General features: G+C 37.7%; 1 protein-coding gene across 2 annotated transcripts in view; it reads left to right on the top strand.

The window, feature by feature from the left end:
- GLIS3 (GLIS family zinc finger 3) overlaps positions 1 to 20,278 on the top strand; it is a 512,125-nt gene that overhangs the window by 368,429 nt on the left and 123,418 nt on the right. For both annotated transcript variants that reach the window (XM_054500965.2, XM_054500966.2), the window contains one exon: positions 16,274 to 16,435. In XM_054500965.2, coding sequence (XP_054356940.1) covers positions 16,274 to 16,435 — 162 coding nt within the window. The remainder of the gene's footprint in view (positions 1 to 16,273; positions 16,436 to 20,278) is intronic.

Genomic DNA, 20,278 nt, shown 5'->3' on the forward strand with positions numbered 1-20,278 from the left:
TACCAGCTCTTTGCATTGTGGTATGAGGCAAAACCATTTGTACAAAGAAATATTCAGATATTGCCTGCAGAAAACATCTGTATTACTGTGTCGTTGTTTGAAGAAACAGCTCAAACCCTCACTTTACAAGGGAATCATTGAATATTAAGAGATGTGGAAGTCAGTGTAAAGATCAAAATATCAATATCCATCAGCCCATTTTAGTCTATCCACAGTGGCTTAGAAACTGTTGGAAGGAATGATTTGTACAATATTGATCACATAAATGGAAAGAAATCCTAAGAGATAAAGGGGACCTTCTGTATATCATAAATACTTAAGTGCTGCGTATGTAACAATTTCTCAAAAAACCAACAAAACAGGACAAATATTCTCAAAAGATTCTATCATAAAAAGAATACCCTATGGAAAATCCAAGTTCATTTTTTTTCCCTGCCTGATTCCCTTGATACAAGTGAATCTTTCATTGGGATACTAAAGATATGGCTAAATTTTCTAGTGAGAGGCAGAATTTATCAGACAATATATGTAGTGCAGATCCCTCAAATCCCAGAAAGAAACAAGAAGTGGTGACTTGACTCTTCACCAGCCCAAGAATACATCTTTATTAATATCTGAACAAGGAACTTACCTAGGTAGCAATCACAATATGATTTTTTTAAATTAAAAATAAATAAGATTCGCATAAGGGAAAAGCTGGGCTGGGATATCAATTAGCTCCCCCAGGACCTTGCTAAACAAAGTGTGGCCTGAAGACCAGCTGCATCAGCATTGGTTGGGAGTTTTTTTTAGAAATGTAGCATCCAGACCCCATCCCAGACGTGCTAAATCAGAGTCTGCTTTATAAGGAGCTCCCAAGGAGATTAAAGTCCAAGAAGCACTGTGCTAGGATACCATTTGGTATATTCTTGTTTCAGATATTATGTGTTGTTTCCATACAAAAATTACCTGATAAATTCTCAGTTACTGAGAATTTGACATTTGGATAATCTGACCCATTATTATTCATCAATCTCAGAATTTGTAATTTTCAGGCATTGAGCACCTGGCAAGTTCCAGGCACTGTGACAGGCTCTGAAAATAGATGAGCAATGTAGATGCAGAACCCAGGAGTGGGCCGTTAAGCAGATGACTACTGAAATTTGTACTTAATGGCAGATAGGTAAAGAATTAGGAAGGAAAAATACATTGTGCAAAGAAGGTGCAAATTGTGTGAGCCTGGCCAGGATCAGACATCAGAGAGTGCCAGGGATCCCCTGGGTGGTGGTGCCTCTGGGGGGGCTTCTGGTTCAAATCAGCCACAAGGAGGCAGAAGAGTAGAGAGGTGGATTATGATTTCCCACTAGTAAGGTGACCAAAAAGTAAACCTGTGTCAGTGAACTAACTTTTATCCCCCTAAACAAGTATTTTATTGGCCATATGATTTTATTTTTGAGATATCAAAAGCTTACATGGTTTGCTCAAATTAGAAAAATAATAAACACCAAAAGTCCAGGGAGTATGCAAACAGAAGCTGTAAATAGGCATTTTTTTTTTCCCAGATCTGCCTTGTGAATTGTCATTCTCCAAATTATCTTGGCCTGGGGGGACCTGTGGCTAGGCAGTTTCTGGTTTCCCCTCTCTCCCTCACCACGGTTGTCTAAAACTTCAGTCAGTGTGCCAGTGATCAGCCGGATCCCAGATCTGTCTTTACTGTGTCTTCAGCTAACCTCAAATCATCCAGAAAGGCCAGGCCAGTGGGTATATGTGTGTGTGTGTGTGTGTGTGTGTGTGTGTGTGTGTGTATGTGTGTTCATGCTTCTTCCTCTCTTTCTCTCTCTCCTCTTTTCCCTGTTGAGGTTGCTTTTCCATCTCAGTCATTTCAAGTTTGAATTTGATTTGCATTTCTAAACTGCTAATTATACCACTTACTTGCAGTGCTTCTGCATTCTAAAAAGAAGTCTGAAACTGACCCCTTTTATTAAAGTCAGTGTCAGTTCACCCTGAAGTTTAGAGCTAAGGAGGACCGGTCCCTTTTTTTATTTTTTATTTTTTCTTATAAATATATTTTTAAAAGGGCCAGCTGCCAGTGGTCTATTTTTCAGGTCTCAAATGCTCATGTTTCTGGCCATGTTTTTCTGTAGTCCAGCATACATTCTTTAACTAAATACTACTCTTGAAAGATCAAAAGGAGCACTCCCTGCTTTCATTTTGTTCTTGGCTGTAGCTCATGGATGGCTTGCTTTTTTTTTTCTTTCTTAATTTACAAAAAGCTTTCTTTCCTTCAGAAGAAAAAGAAGTGGCTCTGTGGATCATAAAGAGATCATTAGTGTTTACTAATACAGTATGTTCTTAAGTTGCTTTACTACCACATCTTTTCAGTATTATTTACTGAGCAGCTGAAATAATTGGGCTTTGAATTTTTAGATTACTATAAAGCAAGACCTATTGTCACTTATTGCTGGGTGTAATTGCACCATATGTATTTAGTGAAGCTATTTATTCATCTCCCTGGTGGATAACTTTGTCAAAATGAGTTGAGATATTTCTGTGTGTGCAGTTAGAATCTAGAAAACATGCATTTCATGTAGAACTTAGAAATTATAGAGGGCTTCACAAACATTTTTTTGGTCTCCAGACCTGAGGGTCTGTTCTGTAAGTTTGTCTCATCTTTTATTATTCCCCATTGTTACAACAAATACTGTTCCTATGAATTTATGGTTATTCTGAGTGGATTTTAAGTGCTAGAAGCATAGTTTCAAAAAGAGAAAGAAAGCGAGGGAGGGAAGAGAAGAGAGGAAGAAAGCATTTTAATATGAATAACTCGCATTTTAATTTTTAACAAGTCACTTGTCCATTATTCAACACGTCTGCATTGGGTGCTTACTACACATGCTGCTGCATCATGAAAAAGGAAAAGCCTGGTTCCTGTCCTAATGGACTCAAGTTCCATGAGGATGCTATAAGGGCATATATGTGAGAGACTAAACATAACCACTGGGACAGAGAATGCTTTTCTGAAAAAGAAATATTTCAACTAAGCTGTAAATAATGCATAGAATTTAACCAGGCAAATAAGAGGGAAACATTTTTCCAGGCAAAGGAAATAGCATGTGCAAATGCCCTGAGGTGGGAAGGGGCATGGCGCCTTGAGAAACTGAGCTGAGGGAGCAAAAGGAAGGGGAGGAGAGGTGAAGATGAGGCTGGAGAAGTAGGCGGGAGCCACATCAAGCAAGACGTATGAGCCATGGCGAGGCTTTGGGCTTTATTTGAAAACCAGTGGGAAATCTTTGAAGAATTCTACACAAAAGAGGAACATTATTAGATTTCTAGTTTTCAAAAGTGACTCCAGCTGCAGTGTGACACTAGATGGTGGGTGAGGACAAGAGTGGATGGGGGAGACCTATTAGGAGATCACTGAAGTAGACCAGGTGGGAGGCCATAGTGGCTTAGCCTAGGGAAGGTCAGATATTGATGGAGAGAAGTATTTATGTCTGAGAGATAGTTGCAGACTTGGAGATTAGAGATGGGTATGTGGGAGAGGGAAATGTCAAGAATGACTTGTAGGCTTTCGGGCTGCACTGCTGGGTGAATAGAGAGCAGGCAGTGAAGACTCTGGGGGAAAAGGTCATTGTTAAGTGTTGGAATATGTACTTTGAGATGCCTGTGAGCCCTCAGTGTAGAGATGTTGAATAGGCAGTAGGGCTTGGGGTTCAGAGGAGAGGTCTAGGCCAAGTTTAACAATGGAACAATCCACAGCCGTGTGTCTTCTGATATGACGCAGATTGGATTCTTATCAATCCAATGGAAAATAGCAAATGGAAAATAGCAAAATGAACTATTTTTCTCTTTCTCGAGGAATTTTGCCTCAAAGAGAATTGAAAGTGCTACAACAAATGTTTAGGCAAATATTCCATTGATTTATTATTTTTCCAAAAAAGACAATTTGTTGAGCACCTAATATGTGTTAGGCACCTGTTAGATTATGGGAACTTCTAAAACATCTTTCTTTTTTCCATCAGTAAAGTTACTTTGAAGAAAAGGTAAGCTAAGTATACACCTAAGGAGGGCCAAGTTTTGTTACTGTTGGTAAATTAGTAGTAATTCTCAGGATCCTATATTTCATAAAACGAAAAGGGATCTTGCTGTAAGATATTTCATTGTTTGGCTGAATGTACAATCTTGTAGGTTCTTCTAGAATTGTCATGTTGACTCTTTTATGCCAGGTATCACTTTGCATTTTTTCCTCAGCAGCCCAGGCTTCTGAGTGGCTCACAGATGCATACCACATTTGTTTTTATTTGAGAAGTATAGTTAGTTAAAAAGGAAGATTATGCCAAGAACATAAGGCTCACAGTACTTTCTAGTCATTGCTAATGGTTTAACTCTGTGCTCAGATTTTGATGAGAATGATTAGTATAATTTAGGATAGTCAGTCTTTGTGAATTTAAATTATTAATATATTTTACTTTGTAAGAGAAAAAAAGAGAGCAACTGGATTCCTTGTAAGACATGTTCCTTTTCTTATCTCCTTGACCTCTTGAAAAATAACATTCCTTTGGAATTACACAGAGGGAATACTTGGTTAAATAACTGAGCCAAAAGGCCATGATCCTAGTTGAGGCTCTTCACTTACTAGTTGTGTGACTTTGGCAAGTCACTTAACCTCTCTACGTCTTAATTTCCCTTACTTGTAAAATGAGAACAATAATATTAGATAATTTGAATACATATGGATGTTGATGATAATGGCTAACATTTATTGAGAATTTACTATGTGCTAGATACTTTCCAGCCAAAATTGTTGGCTCTGTAAGATGGCAAAGAGATAAAATAAAGGAAGAAACATATCATGGAAACAACTCATTTTGCTCATTCTTTTACTTTTTATGGAAATAATAAACAATAGTAGTTTAAATTCAGTGCAAAGGCCAACTACTCTAAATAACTAGACCCATATTCTCATCAAATTTAAACTAAGATGATGAAATAGTTTCATCTACCCTAGACTTTATACTTTTAGGCAGAATTTTTCATAGACTTATTATTCCTGGGATCACTGGAGTCAAGTTCCAGAGAGGGGGTGTGGAAGGTGTATTAAGTAGAACAGTCAGGGGGATTGAGGTTACAATTCTGAGCCAAGGTATTTTTCATAAGAATTATAGGGATCAAAGTACAGTGCATGCATGACAGTGATTGAATAACTGTGAGTGTGGGTCTTAAGACCCAAAAGGTCATCAATGGAAAGAGTTAATGGATTTAATGACAGTTTCTCACCCATGAGTGAACATATAGGAAGAAGGGGTAAAATGTGAGAGAGATTTCCTCATCAGCCAAAAGAGAAAGACATTCAGAAATGGGATAGAGTAGTTTAAAATCAGGACAAGAAAAGAGAAGAGCAAGTGGAAAGAATGAAGGGTTTTCTGAGTCCCTGCTGTGTGCCAGCTAGGCTTGTGATGGGAAAGCTATGCAGAAAAGTTCCACCTTGAAAGAAAAGAAACTGGAGATGATGCATTTTAGAAGCAAGTGAATAGTTTTGATGAACCAGTGTGGGTTGTCACAAAAGATTGTCAATCCTAGGACGATGGAGCTGCAGTGAAGGCATCACTCTGAGATCACCCCTTTGTAATGGCCGCCAGGGCTAATGCAAGGTTTTGAGTTCCATTATTTTCATATCTCTTTCTTTTTTAGGCAGCCGGTCACAGATGATTTTTAACAAGAAGTACAGGATTTATATTTAAGAAGTGCATAATGGAAATCGATGGCTTTTTGTTGAGAAAAGCACAGTGTCAGGAAAATATCCTTGCCACTCTCTTTCCCCCTGTCTTGTCGCAGTGGTGGAAATTTTACATTTGAAAGTGAAAAGGCTCAAGATATAATTTTTTAATCCCATCTTTCCTGCCCACTTGCATCTCTTCCAAAGCTTGTCAGGGCCAGATCTGGAATAGCAAGAGCCATTAAAAATTTGGCATCTTGCACTCCGTTTTTTGGAATAAACTCAGTGTGGGCCAATTTATGGTAAATTATTCTCTTCGTGTGTGAATTTCCTTTTCTCTCTTGGCAAATTCATGCTTGCTTCTACACCCCTGCACACAGATCTTAAACACACACATTTATTACAGAATCTGTGTGGGATATGTGTGCAAGTGTTAAAGTGTGTGCCCATGGCTGTACCCACAAATGCATATGCACATATTTGCACCTATGTGCCTATATGATAAGCAAATTGACTTAAACAGTTTGTCTTGGAGGTTTGTGTTGCTGTATGTATGTTAGCATACATTCTGTTGCAACCCGCAAACAGTTTCTCAGTCAAGAGATGACAGAATTCAGCAATCATTTTGGGAAACACCATAGTAAATAAATATATTGCTTAGTTCTGTTAAACCAAGCATGCCAATTCTTAATAAAACTGAAGGCAAGAAGTGGCAATTCTCATCTTTGCAGTCAAAGACAATTAATTACTGGGCAGCCAAGTCCATTGCCAACAGGGAAGACAGAGCCAAGGCTTTGCTTCAGCCCATGTGCGTTGAACACAAACCCTGTAGCCAAGTATAGTTATAACCTGGGACACCGGATTGGAGTTTCTGCCTCCCATTCTGAGAGGTTGGCTATAGGATGGTTGACAGAGGCATGGCGTCATGGGAAACTGCTTAACCTGCTGTTTGGGGACACTTGACTCAGGGCAATTTAGGGCAAGGTCGAAAAGATCTTTTTTCTTTGCATGAGAAACTCTGATGAGAGGCTCTTTCCTGGCGTATTTGACAGCATATTAGCTCAGCTTTTAAAGGGCAATTTAAAACAGTTTCTTTTCCTTTATGTATGAGAAGACACACATTTATGTGCCTTGAATTATTGCTACTAACATGTTCCCAATAGATCTGTGTGTTTAGCTCAAATTTGGAAAAGGGAGTGGTAGGAAAACAGCTCACTTACTTCACCAGTTGTTGCTACAGATTTCTCGGAATATCAATAAAGAAGTAAATGCATCACATTCACAAAAAATACAACCATATGTTGTTATTAGTATTTTTCCTCACATGGTTAAATATTAAAATAATTAAAGATACATTTTACAGTAGTTCTATAGGACATTAAAATTCAGCATCTAAAACCTGTAAATGCATTTTATAAAAGCTTTTGCAGTGTTGACCATTTGATGTCATCATGAGCAGTAACCAACCCTACCTAATTAAAAAGCCTTAATGAGCTTACTACACAAGGAAGTCTAGGCAATCAGTATGCATTCTTACAAAGAGTTCATTTTCTCCATTTTCCTTAGCATTTATTTAGCAAATAATCTACAATCACTTGCCATGTATATACCAAGCACTGTACCTAGTGCTGGCAACAAAAGTATTAATAAGACACAGTACCTTGTTCTTATAAAGCTCACAGCCTAGTAGGGAAACAAACAATCCAATTACTATATTTCCAAGTGTTAGCAAAGCAGTAGGCAAAGCATGGTGGGCATGTGTGGGCACTGATCTGTTGTGCCTTGGCAGAAGCCTAAAGGAAGACTTCCCAGAGCAGGTGGCACGAAGCTAAAGGGTCAGCAGGGTGTTACCAGGCACAGGAAGTAGTATATGCAAAGGTGAGAGGCAAAAGCAACATGCTGCTTAATTAAGGAACTGCAGCTTGGCTGGCCTAGAGCCCAGGTGGGAGATGTGGGAGAACAGGTAAGAGGGGAGAGGCCTGATCACATATGTGCTAAGCCATAGGTCTCATACTTTCTTCCTCCTCCTTCCCTTCTTTGACCTGTAGTGTCTCTTTCTCTCTGTTTTTTTGTTTTTCTACTTTTTATTTCGTTTTGCTTAATTAGTTGCCTTTTACTTCATCTTTCCCTGTCTGACTTCTGAAAGTTGAAAATATATTTCTGAGGCAGATCATTAGGAGAAACTAAAGTCATAGAGAATGTTTCTGACTTTTTTTTTAAATACAAAAATATTGCCTAAAATCGAAAGAATGAATTCTCCAACCTCTTGGTTTCCTCACCTCCCCAATAGTCATCTCATTTTTATATATAGAAAATAATATGAGGGTATTGGACAAGCAGGGGCAGATTCCAAATTTATTCTGCATGTATGTCTATCTCTTGGAACACATTATGAACGCAGGAAAGGTAAGATGAAAACCAAAGTTACTTTTGCATCATCTGCAGAGCCTAATGAAGTACTCATTGTGCAAGAAACTCAATATGTTCGTGGTCCATTCATGGAGGAGGGAATTGGTCACTTGGTATACTGCTTATACTTAGAGTTTGAAATAATTCTTTTCTTTAATATAGAGTAGTAAAACATCTGAGCACTGCTTTTATTTGTGTGCTTTATACTTCATAGAAGTATTATGCTCATATATTATAGATACATGTGTATGGGTTATAGTTGGCTATGTGGTAATCAGAAACACAGGTACACAGAAAATTAAATACTTTGGTTGCTTTTAGCTGTTGCTGTGGTTTGAGTATGACGCTTGGAGTTTATATGTTGAAAATTTGGTCCCCCCATGTGTCAGTGCTGAGAGGTGGGGCCTTAAAAAGTGGTTAGATTTTTAAGAGGAATTAATGCTGCTCCCATGGGCCTGGGCTAATTGTCATAGGAGTGAGTGAGTTCTCACTCTAGTGGGACTGCATTAGTTGTCTCCAAAGCAGGCTGTTGTAAAGTGAGGCCACCTCTTGTGTTCTGCCCCCTTTTCTCACATGCCAACTTCCCCTTTGGCTTTTCTGTCATGATATGACACAGTATGAAAGCCCTCAGCAAATGCTGCTGCCATGCCCTTGAACTTCTCAGTCTTCTGAACTGTGAGTTAAATAAACGTCTATTTTTTATAAATTACCCAGTCTGTGGTATTCAGTTCTAGCAACAGAAAATGGACTGAGACAGGTATGTTTATGCAGAGCTAATTACATAGCCATAAAACATATTTGCTCTACTGGCATGTTATCAAATGCATTTTTTGCTGTCTGTCAACCCCTGAAGTATACATGCTCTTGTGGATATGTATTCACAGATTGCATGAAATCAGTGCTAATAAACAACAGCAGCAACAAAAACTTATTGTTGTGTTTACACTACCTCCAGGCAACCAGTTTTCATTATTTACCCACTCACAGAAATAATTATTCACTTGAAATTGTAGTCTTCTGGCATTGTATTGGTATAACATGAATAATATATGATACCTTGTATGTATAGAATAGCTAGAGAGGGCCATATGATATGTCTTAAATATCAGTGTTGCACTGTGCATATTCTTTTTCCAGGCATGATATAATGCCCATGTTGAGGTTCCATTTGTCCCCAGATCCTTTCGATTGTTACAAACCAGACACTTGATAATTTCCATAAAAATTTAATATGGTTCAAATGTTGCCACAAAAATAACATATTTCTCTCTACATTGTCTTGTGGCTTCTTGAAAAATTTTTTTTCATTTTCATTTTTTAAGCTGAACTCTCATGAAATTTGCTACCTCATTTCAAGGACCCTTTTAAGAATCAGCTGCTTCCTCATGACCCAAATGTTAAAAAGCAACATATTCCTTTAAACCAATAAGAAACGTGTATGTACTGTCCATTTCAGTAACCCTTGTTTTATACAGATTTCTTCATCAAAAATAAGCAGCACGACAAGCCAGGTAATTGCATTTATGAGCTAGTTTATAGGCCGATTTTGTACACCAGAATAATAAGGAAAAACACAGTAACTTGAATCTCTTTATTATAGTTTAGGAAGTCATGACAGAAAGAGTTTGATGTTAATTCTACAAAAATTTTAGTAGTTCCAGATAATCTGGATAAATGAGGACTGTAGGCCACTTCAGAATGCCAGATGACCGGCACGTACTCAGTGAGTGACTGACTCATTGAGACCAAAGTGTCATAGCCTTTTTTGCCCTCCTACTGCCCCAGCTAAACCCAGGGTCGGGGTAACTTTGAAGATTGTTGTAGGAAATGCAAGTGCAAATCTATTTAGATACTTGGAACCTTTGGAAACTCATTTTGGGTTACACTGATTTCCCTGAAGTTAAGAGGACTCTCAAATTAACCAGGGACAACCCTATCACAACTTTAAATAATTTTCCAATGAGGCTGTTATTACTCTGGGTAGAACCTTTGAAATGTTATAAAATCAGATATTACCTTTTAGCAAACCGAAAGGAAACACAGTAACTGCTCTGTTAAGGACAAGCGGGTGATTTGACTGCAACATGAGTAAAATTGCAAAGCAAGAATATATAAAGACATGTTCTCTATTCCCATTGTGGAGTTATTAGTCCCAACAAAACAAGGAGCAGAAGGAATTCCCTATTATTCCACATAATTGATTCATGAACTACTTTTTAAAAGCCTCAAAACATTTGAATGATTTTCTTTTTCTCCCTTATGTAGCACTTTCTACAAACTGATGTAAATATTAAGATTTGCTAGAGCATCTAAATGCATCCAGTCTAAGAATGCACTGGAAACAGAAAGCAGAGTGACATGAGGTGACCCATATGTCCAAATGCAAAGTCCATTGAAGGAGAAACAAAATCAGATGACCCCAGTGTGCTTTTACAGTCTTTCTTGTGATTCTTGGTCTTTTTTTCTGACCTTTTCTCAACTTTTTTTTTTCCTATTATCTTCCCACCTAAATTTTAAAATTAGATTTAACTGTGTCACAACCTAAGGTGTGAAACTACCACAGTTTGGTTCTTTCCTTTCTTCTTTTATTTTCCAGTTCTTTTGTTTATTTTGTGTTGTCTTTTTAAAATCCCACCAAACTGTATCTTTTCAAGATTGAGGCGACCTAATGATCCCTAGAATGTTGCTGCTCAAAGTATAACCTCCAAACATTCACCATTTAGAAGTATCACCTGGGAGATTGTTAGAAATGCAGGATCTCAGATCCCATCTAGCCCTACTGAGGCAGAGTCTGTGTTTTAACAAGTCTCCTAGGTGAAGCTGGGAAGCACTGCTTTAGAAAGAAGCTTCCAGAACTAAATCCCAGCTGAATTCATGCATCAAATTTCTCACCTCTCCTCAAGTGTATAAGGTGGCCCTTTGACCATCTTTTTCTGAGTCACAGAAGTAATCTTTCACTTACAGCTTTTGAAGGTACGTGCTTGATTCAAGTGGATTTGAACTCTTGGATTTATTGTGGAAGTCACTTTGACAGTATCTGCAGGATTAGAAATATTTGCTGATCCTCCCGCCAATGCCTTTCTTCTCTTTGGGATGTATGTGGAGACGTGAATTGGCATATACTTCGTCAGTCAGTTCTTGCTGCATATCTTAGCATCAGCCATCACTAATGGGATTAATTGGTCTTAATTGATGGAATTGTGAAAGTGTGTACCTCCCAGGGTCATAAACACTAAGGCTTAATTCAAATCAAATGTATATTTTAAAAAGCATGTCTGGAATCATAGACTCCTTTCTGCTTGGGTTTAGTTGACATTAGCAACGGTATGGAAACCTGATCAGGAAAGGTTTGCTGTTATTACTGCTTTGAATATGAACTTATGCTTCTCAGCACTCTAAGTAACTGATTAGGGGAGGGAGTAATATTCTACTTAACTATTGGTTACACATATAGAATAAATCCTATTTTAATGGCATCTAATGAGCCTTTCATTTTTAGAACCTTACACAAAAGCCTCTAATAGAAAGGGAAAGTAATATTTCAAAGGTCATCTTAATGCCACTTAATGTCAACAATCCGTAATCAAGCCAGTATATATAGATGGTGATTACAGTCCAGTTATGATTCTTTAAAATAATCTAAATTAGCAAAGTGGAACAAGCTAAGATTCTTTAGGTTTGCAATAACTTAAACTTTCTAATTAAAGTTTGTTACTTGAAAACAACCTCAGAGTTAAAGAACTCTTTCTCAAAGTGAGGCTTCATGCAGTGCAGTATTTTCAAGACCCATGAGTGTAAGTTCTATCACTTACAGTTTCATGCACTGTTCCCATATGTGTCCGCAAAGCCACTGAAATGTGCAAACAGAAAATGATGGCTCCCCTTCTGTACTTTTTCTCAACAGGGGAATGTAATGGGCAGTAGAAGTATGGGATGTTTTATTGGTCAGGAGGCCACCTAGGGAACTTGTGGGCACACCTATTTCAGAACCAGACATCTGCCTGGTGGCAGATTAAAAAGTTGGGAATTTGAAGAGTCTCCAGTAAGAGATGGAGAGTCTGAGATTTTGTCCTTTTTGCCCTGCTCTGGAATGGAGATGCCTTTTCCATCCTAGGATGGTTGCTGCTACGCTAGTCCATGTGACCCTTGTCTGAATTAGAAATGGGTAAATTCTGCAAAATGCTTTACTTTTGTCACAAGATTTTCATCAATAAATGGACAGTGATCACAGTATGAATAACATTCCCTAACTCACCTGCTCACACTGTAGTAGTGTTCATCAGAATATCAGAATCTTATGGGGGGCTTGTTAGCAGTCAGATGGCTGGGCATCACTCCCAGTGTTCTGATTCTGGGGTCAGAGAACGTGTATATCTGACAAGTTCCCAGGCGATGCCAATGTTGCTCGTCTAGGGACCCCATCTTTGAGAACCACTCCTCGGGTGCGTCAGTATGTAACCTGCCCAGCCATACACGTTGACCTTGCTTTCATGCACATAGAGCTTACTCAGTATTTTTTGGGAAAAAATAATGCTATTTAGATAAAATTACTAACATAGGGGAAATTTTCTAGCAAGGAGCTTGGTATGGAATACATGCTCAATGCACACCAGGCCCCTTTTCCTCCATTGCTGCTCCCCACACTGTCACCCTGCATTTGTCTCCCTTGTGTTCTATTCAGCCACCTTCTGTTTCCTCCTTGGATTCTGAGAGTTTGTTTGTTGGTTCATGTTTCTCTTGTTTTCCTGTATGTAGTCTGTTTTTGAACCTCGGGCAAACTCTGGCCTGATCATTCAGTCATGTGTCACTGAGTCCTGGGCTCATGGTTCTACAGCTAGCCCAGGAAGCAGAAGACCTGAAAATAGGATATTGTTCAGTTTGGATAGGAGTTGTCCAGTGGCAGTGACACAAGCAGTCAGTTGACAATTTGGACCTTAGATCTCAGGATGGACTTGAACTTTAGGAACCTCAATGAGAAAGCATCTGGCCAAACCCAAGGAAACACTCTTAATGTTCCTTGCTTCCCTAAGCTTAGATGTCAGTTTACAAGGTGAGACATGCTCGCTCATTAAAGAATTGGAAAACGTGAAAAAAATAAGAAGGATAAAAGGCATCCATTTGCCCAAAAAGTCAAAGAATCCAATTTTGGTATATTTTGTAACAATCTTTTATAAGCCTACCTAAATGTTGTTTTATTTTTAATGCATTTGCATTTAATTGAACTTATAAATCTAGGGGTAAAACTGCCTGAGGGAGGGGAATTTCTTGTGATGAATTACAGGGTTATTCCCATAATAAATGATAATGATTCATGATAAAATTGCTTTCAACTTTCATCCAGACGCCATTAGAGAAATGAACAGCACCTCCTTTCTCTTTCGGCAGAATTGTCAATGTGACACGTTCATTCAGGTGTAGTGCCCTGCACACTCCTGTGATGAGTTGGATATTTGGCACCTCACCAAGGCATTTATCAATCCTTAGGTGCCTGATTTTACTGGTCTTGGGTTCCATGGTTCCTGCAAGTGAATTCTTCAACAAGAGTGAGTTGGGGGTGTATGTTATGAGCCCCTGACTACATGAAACTGCCTTTCTTCTTCTGCCTTTATTCATACAACATAATGAGGTCAAACCCTTCATTCATAATCTTTTCCCCTGAGAATACTGTAATGCTATTCTATTGTCTTCTGCCCTTTCTTGTTACAGAGGAAACATCTGATATCCACTGGATTTTGATTATTTTACAGATAACCTTTTTGTTTGTCATTTGTTGCCTATATTTTCCTCTATCCTTGCTATTTGAAAATGGTCAGGATGTTCTGAGATATTGTTCATTTTGCACTGATTTGCTTGGAATGCAGTAAGCCCTTTGGTCTTTGGTTATTGCTTCTGTTAAGAGTAATAATAGCAATTAGTTGAGTTTTAACTGAATATTCAAGTGGACATTTAACTGGAAAGACTTGGAAATGGTATTCTTACATATAGTTTATGTTTTATCAAGTGAACAGTTTGAATTAATCAGAGACATGTCTTGGATCCTTCTAATCCCTCTATGGTAGAACTAGGAATGTTGTTTTATCCTGTACTCACAGAAACCTCATTAATCTTATTCTAAAGTAGTTCTCCACTCTCATCCTGGTGCTGAAACGATGCAGCTTTCTCTCAGATCAAGATCTGAGGCGACTGTGGAACAGAGTGGATATGGGGCCTACTCAGGTTTGGGTATGTGCCCCTGGAGCTGGCCCCAAAATGGAATCCACCCTACAAAAGAGCCTTGCTAGGAACTAGGCTACGGACTTGGAGTGTCTAAAACCACAAGCTCATTTCAGACCTAAGTGTGGTCCACCAGGTGATTCCAAGTCAAATAAACTGAGCTCCAAGAGTTTTCTCTGAGTCGTCATTCAAAGAGAACCCTAAAAACAGAGGTTTGGTCAGCAGAGGCCTCTTAGCTATGAGTTGGGGTTTAATGTTGAGCCCCTTTATTCTTAAATTTGAGAGTCACTTGAAAAGCTGCATAAATGAGCCCCTTAACTCCTCTCTCCCTCTAGTGACGTTTCCTTTCACTCTGCTGAAAAAGTAGTTGGCTTCGTCAGCATTCATCTTCTGCTCAGGCTAAATTTATTTTTATGTGAAATAGAAATCAGGAAAACACCAAAATTATTTTAAGCAAAATATCAAAATTGAAATAAACCAACATATGTCTGTGAAACATGTATAACTCTCAATCAAAAATAAGTGCAACTTTCATAAATTTCTTAAAATACCCCAGCATGCAAAATCTGGACAACTTAAATAGATGGAGTTATGACATGTTTAATTATTTTTTTTTACTTAGTTTGTCCCTTATTTAAAGATGAAAATTCCAATAACCAAAACCTGGCCAGCTCTAGATCATTCTTTTGGGAACAGTGTCCTCTACCATCTATTATAGTAAGAGAACCAAAGAGTTTTATACAATTTCTTGCAGCAAGGTTAGGTTATACCTGCTAATTTTGAATGGGAACCATCTGGAACTTACCTTCCTTCCTTACCCGCCCTCACCCCCCTGCATTCCTCTATAAGAAGTGAGGCTTCTTAATTGCTTTAAATGTATTATGCTTTGTTCCAGTAGGTGTTCCATATTTCTCAGTTTCCCTTCCAGTGAGAACTCAAATGGGATTAAAACTGTCTAAGTAACATAACTCTTCTGGGGGTTAGCGCCAAAGAGAGAGTTAAAAGATAAATCCCCATCTCACCTTTATGCTTCATTTCTAGGCTTTCTCTAACATGTTTTCTTTATTAGATTGTTACTTCAAGGATTGGAATCACTTTGACCCTATTAATAGTAGCTGATATTTTGCTCTCAGAAGACATTGAGTAAATGTTACTGTCAATAAATATTATTGACAAACCAGTGACACATTTATTGAAATCTTAAGCCTTTTATCTTCTTTTCCTCATGAATTAGATAATGAAATGTCTAAAAAGTAAAAAAAGATTAAAGTATTACTGTACTTTTTTGGAAAATGATTTCACACTAAATGAATTGTCTTTTAGCTTCCTTTATAAAAGTGTGTTAAAAACTTTATCTCATTAGCCTTGGCATTACCATATACATTAACATGGTCACTCTTTTGAGGGTTGGAAAAAACTTACGAATATAGTTAAGGAAATTTATGATCATATTGATCTAGTGGACACATGTCTTTTTCATCCTGGACTCTCAGATCTTCAATTCTCCTTTTTCTCATATATCACTCTGACTTTTTTTTTCTTATTAGTTTATTAGTTGTCAGAAAGTTTCTTCCTTTCCAGTTCCTTCAATTTAGACCAATTTGGAAATGGAAAATTGTGTTAATTTTTAATAAATCTTTAAGACACACATTACTGTATTTTTATTAACAGAGCCAGATGGCTCACAGTGAATTTTCTCTGACATAAGTAAATCACAGAAATCAGTTTGGGACCCAAATCTGGTACAGAAAGTGGCATGTATATTCAGTGGAAAAATGCAGTTCACATAAACATTCGGATATTTTTAGGAGCAATATTTATTACTGTTTGGATTTGATTTTATTTTATCATTTTCAGCAAAGTACAAACTAAGGACATTTTTTTTTTTTTTGCTGTCCCCCAGACTCAAACATTCAAGATCCTTCTCAACAACCAAAAATTGTTTTCTTTTTGCAGTTTGAAGGTTGCGAGAAGGCCTTTTCAAGGCTTGAAAATCTCAAGATCCACTTGCGGAGCCACACAGGCGAGAAGCCGTATTTGTGCCAGCATCCGGGTTGTCAGAAGGCCTTCAGTAACTCCAGTGACCGCGCCAAACACCAGCGGACGCATCTGGACACCGTAAGAATGGCAGGAGCTTTCCAGTTTCCAACCCAGAGCCTGGTGTGAGGAAGTGCCTGCTTGATAGTGGGCTGGTGAAGTGTTTGCTTTATGGTCTGCAGGTTACAGGGACAATGCCAAGGGCAGCAGTGGAGCCTGGTAAAAGGCCAGATGGGGCCCTATTTGGCTGTTTCATTTTTCTGTAGTAGCAGGTTATTCTAAATATTAACAACCTCCTGGGACAGAAGGGTTACTTGGTCACTGCTGTGTACAAAGCAAAAGCAGTTTAGGGGCTGTCATGTAGTAGATTTTAGTACAGAGAGTGATCAGGAGAGACTGGCATTAAAAACAGTATTCAGATATCAAGTCGGTAATGTATGCTATTGCTAGGAATATGAAGCAGTTTTTGTTTGTTTTTCTTTGTTTTTTTTTCTACCCTGGTTCTTTCCCTCTTGACATAGAACTTTGCAGCTAGAATGATTTTCAAGAGTGAATTTGGCCCTTTGCTTTAGAAACCACCTGGTATTTTCACCTTCAGCTGATCTAAGAAGAAACAGCAAATCTTTCCCAAGAGTTCACTTTCCTCATGCTTCCTATCTGTTAACGGCCACATATTCTTTGACATCAACCCTATGAGAACAATTGATTTTCATTATTACACCCTTAAGTCCCTTAATGCTACAACATTTTGCTCATTCCCAAATGCCTTTTCTATGATTCTTGTCTTTTATTTTCTCAATTATGTTGATAGCCCTCCTTTGCATTTCCCAGGTTTTAATGCCATTTTCCTTACACTAGGCCAGGTAGACTTTATGTAATTTCACTGCGCTTAACAAAGCCATCAGGATAAGTGTATTATACACATCACAGATCTCTTATCCCACATTCTTGCAAATAATGTATTCCTGACAGTACTTTTTCAGTGTTAACATTCTGATGTCTATTATTAAACTACACCAGAGTTTGAATTTTGAAAAGATACTGTTATTTCTACACACCTTCTCATACATATTTAAGATTCTTCTGATGTTATAGTTGACATATTTATTAAATTTTATATTAGTCTCTATTAGTCATATTCATAGAAGTCATTTTAGCTATATGTCACATAACCTTTCTAAACAGAATTATCCCCTAATATGCATAAATGTGATGGTTTGCCTAGTAAATATCTCAAATATGATTAGAGCAACATGGGTGTAGGATGGACCCAGTTTCTACTCTACCTGAATTCAGTGATTTTAGGACCAATAAAATGGAACACTAAATGAACACATGTGGTGAATAGTGGGATTTTTCTAAGTAGAAAAAGGAAAAAAAAAGAATAAATTGTGTTAAAATGCCCTATTTTGTTGTGCCTCAAATGGTCTTGGTGGGATCCAATAAATTTTCCAATTTGTCATTAACCTTTATCATGGAAGAATGAACATTTATGAGACAAGATTGTCTTGAGAAATTGCTTCTACTCCAGGTAGTTATCTATAGTTTGAAAGAACTATTGTGAGGCTAAGTGTTATGGTTTTGCACTGCCCTCCTTTGCTTGGAGCTAATTTTAGCTAATCAAGCTAAGAGCATTTTCAGAAATCATTTTGGAATAAAAATATATATCTTTTTAAAAGACTGTTGAGGAAAGCTACCTAATATAGTAGTTTCCTGATTTTTGTTACTGCAATAGCTTTTAAAACTCAGCTATTTTTTTTTTTGGAAAAATTATTTCTCTATTAAATGTTTTTAAAGCATCATTTTTTCCTTTAAGCTCCAAACTAACTCCTGTTTAAATTTTTACTACATTTAACAAATTAGTAAGCTCTTTTAAAATCATATAGAAATCACACACTTGTTTTTAAAAACAAACTGTACTTGCTTGAAGAATTTATTATTTAAATTTAGGTCCTTGTTCCCTTTCATTAATCACTCCTTATACTATAACACTGTCAGAATTTTGGATAAAGTATCTTTCTTCAACTAAGTGGATTCCTTATTTGTAGAAAAATGGTTTTCCCATAAAGATTACTGAGTTCCTAATTCTAACCCTTAAAAGTTGTATTAATTAATCTCTCTATTAGCATCTTAATATCTACACAGTAATTGTACAGTACAGGTGGAAAATAACAAAATATATAGTTGGATGAAGTGTAGCATGCTAGTTAAAGCTTAGGTAACCTGAGATAAAATGACAGTTGCAGCAGTACTACTTAGATCAGTCCGTGACATTACTTTTTTGGCATACCAGTCCTTCCCTAGTGGCTGACAACAAGAGAAGAAAGTGAAGGTCAGCTGAGAGGAACAGTGGGTGTGTAGTCAAACTTTCTCCAAGAACATCTCAAAATCAAATAGAAGGCTGGGCACGGTGGCTCACGCCTATAATCCCAGCACTTTGGGAAGCCAAGGTGGCTGGATCACCTGAGGTCAGGAGTTCGAGACCAGCCTGGCCAACATGGCGAAACCCCATCTCTACTAAAAATACAAAATTAGCTGGGCGTGGTGTCACATGCCTGTAATTCCAGCTACCTAGGAGGCTGAGGCAGGAGAATCGCTTAAACTCGGGAGGCGGAGGTTGCGGTGAGCCGAGATTGTGCCGTTGCACTCCAGCCTGGACAACAGAGTGAGACTCCATCTCAAAAAAAAAAAAAAAAAAAAATCAAATAGAAAATGACATTACCAACCTAAATTGTAGTGACCATGGTAATAATAATGGCATCAATTTATATAATTTGTTAATAATCATCAAGCCTTTTGTACATGTACCATCTCCTCTAATGCTCAAAGCATAAGCTTTTACAATGGGATTGCCAGTAAAGATCTTAGCTAGTTGCACTCCTGAAACCAGGGCAGGGTAGGGAAGGCTAGTGCAAGAAGGCTATGCGAATTCAGAAAAGATTCCCAGGTTAAAGAAAATCTTTGCTTACTCGGTAGAAACTAACTGGCAAGTGACTTTAGCCAATAATAAACTCACTATTTTGTAGAAGCCATGAGGTATCGAGAACCCGGTTTATCCACTGTTCACTTTTAGATCCCAAATCTGAAACACAGTGCCCAGCACATCCCGGAAGCATACTTTTGAGTGATTCAACCAACCAGTCAAACAATCAGTCAATCAATGAACACAGCAGATAATCAAACATAGAATGCAAGTTTGGTATGTCACATTAAATTATATATTCATGATTTAACCTTGTTCTTGGAATCCAATGACACAAAAAAAGGAGTGAACCATAAATATGGCTTCTAGCAGGTCAAATAATGTAATCCACTTATTTGTTGGCTCACAGAATGACATACATGCACATAAAAACAGAAGTAACATTAAAAAGAAATCAAATTAATCAGATTCTTTTTTTTTTTTTTTTTTTTTTTTTTTTTTTTTACTGTAACAAGTTTCTAGAGCAAGAATCCCGAGACAGGGTTTCAGGTCTTTTCCTTACATTTCACATCATACAAACACAGCTCTATTACCTTACTTGATGAGACACTAAGCAGATCAGTTACTATTAATATATGTTATAAACACAGTTAATCCTGTGATTTTTAAATTTTTCATTTCTCGAATAGGCTGAAGATTTTGATTTATCTCACAACTGAAGAGTCATAGCCTCAAACACAACTGAAGAGTCATAGCCTCAAACTTTTGATAAGTTTAAGGGTCATAACAGGAATAGGTGCTGAAATGTGAATGGATGTGAGCTGCTCTTATTCATTCATTTCTATTATCTACTAAGCACGAGGGATACAAAAATTAAAAAGTGCCAGGCATGGTGGCACATACCTTTAATCCCAGCTACTCAGGAAGCTGAGGCAGGGGAATCACTTGAACCCGGGAGGCAGAGGTTGCAGTGAGCCAAGATTGCGCCACTGCACTCCAGC

The sequence above is a fragment of the Pongo pygmaeus genome, chromosome 13 (genome assembly GCF_028885625.2).
Source record: "Pongo pygmaeus isolate AG05252 chromosome 13, NHGRI_mPonPyg2-v2.0_pri, whole genome shotgun sequence".
In the NCBI taxonomy this organism is placed as follows: domain Eukaryota; kingdom Metazoa; phylum Chordata; class Mammalia; order Primates; family Hominidae; genus Pongo; species Pongo pygmaeus.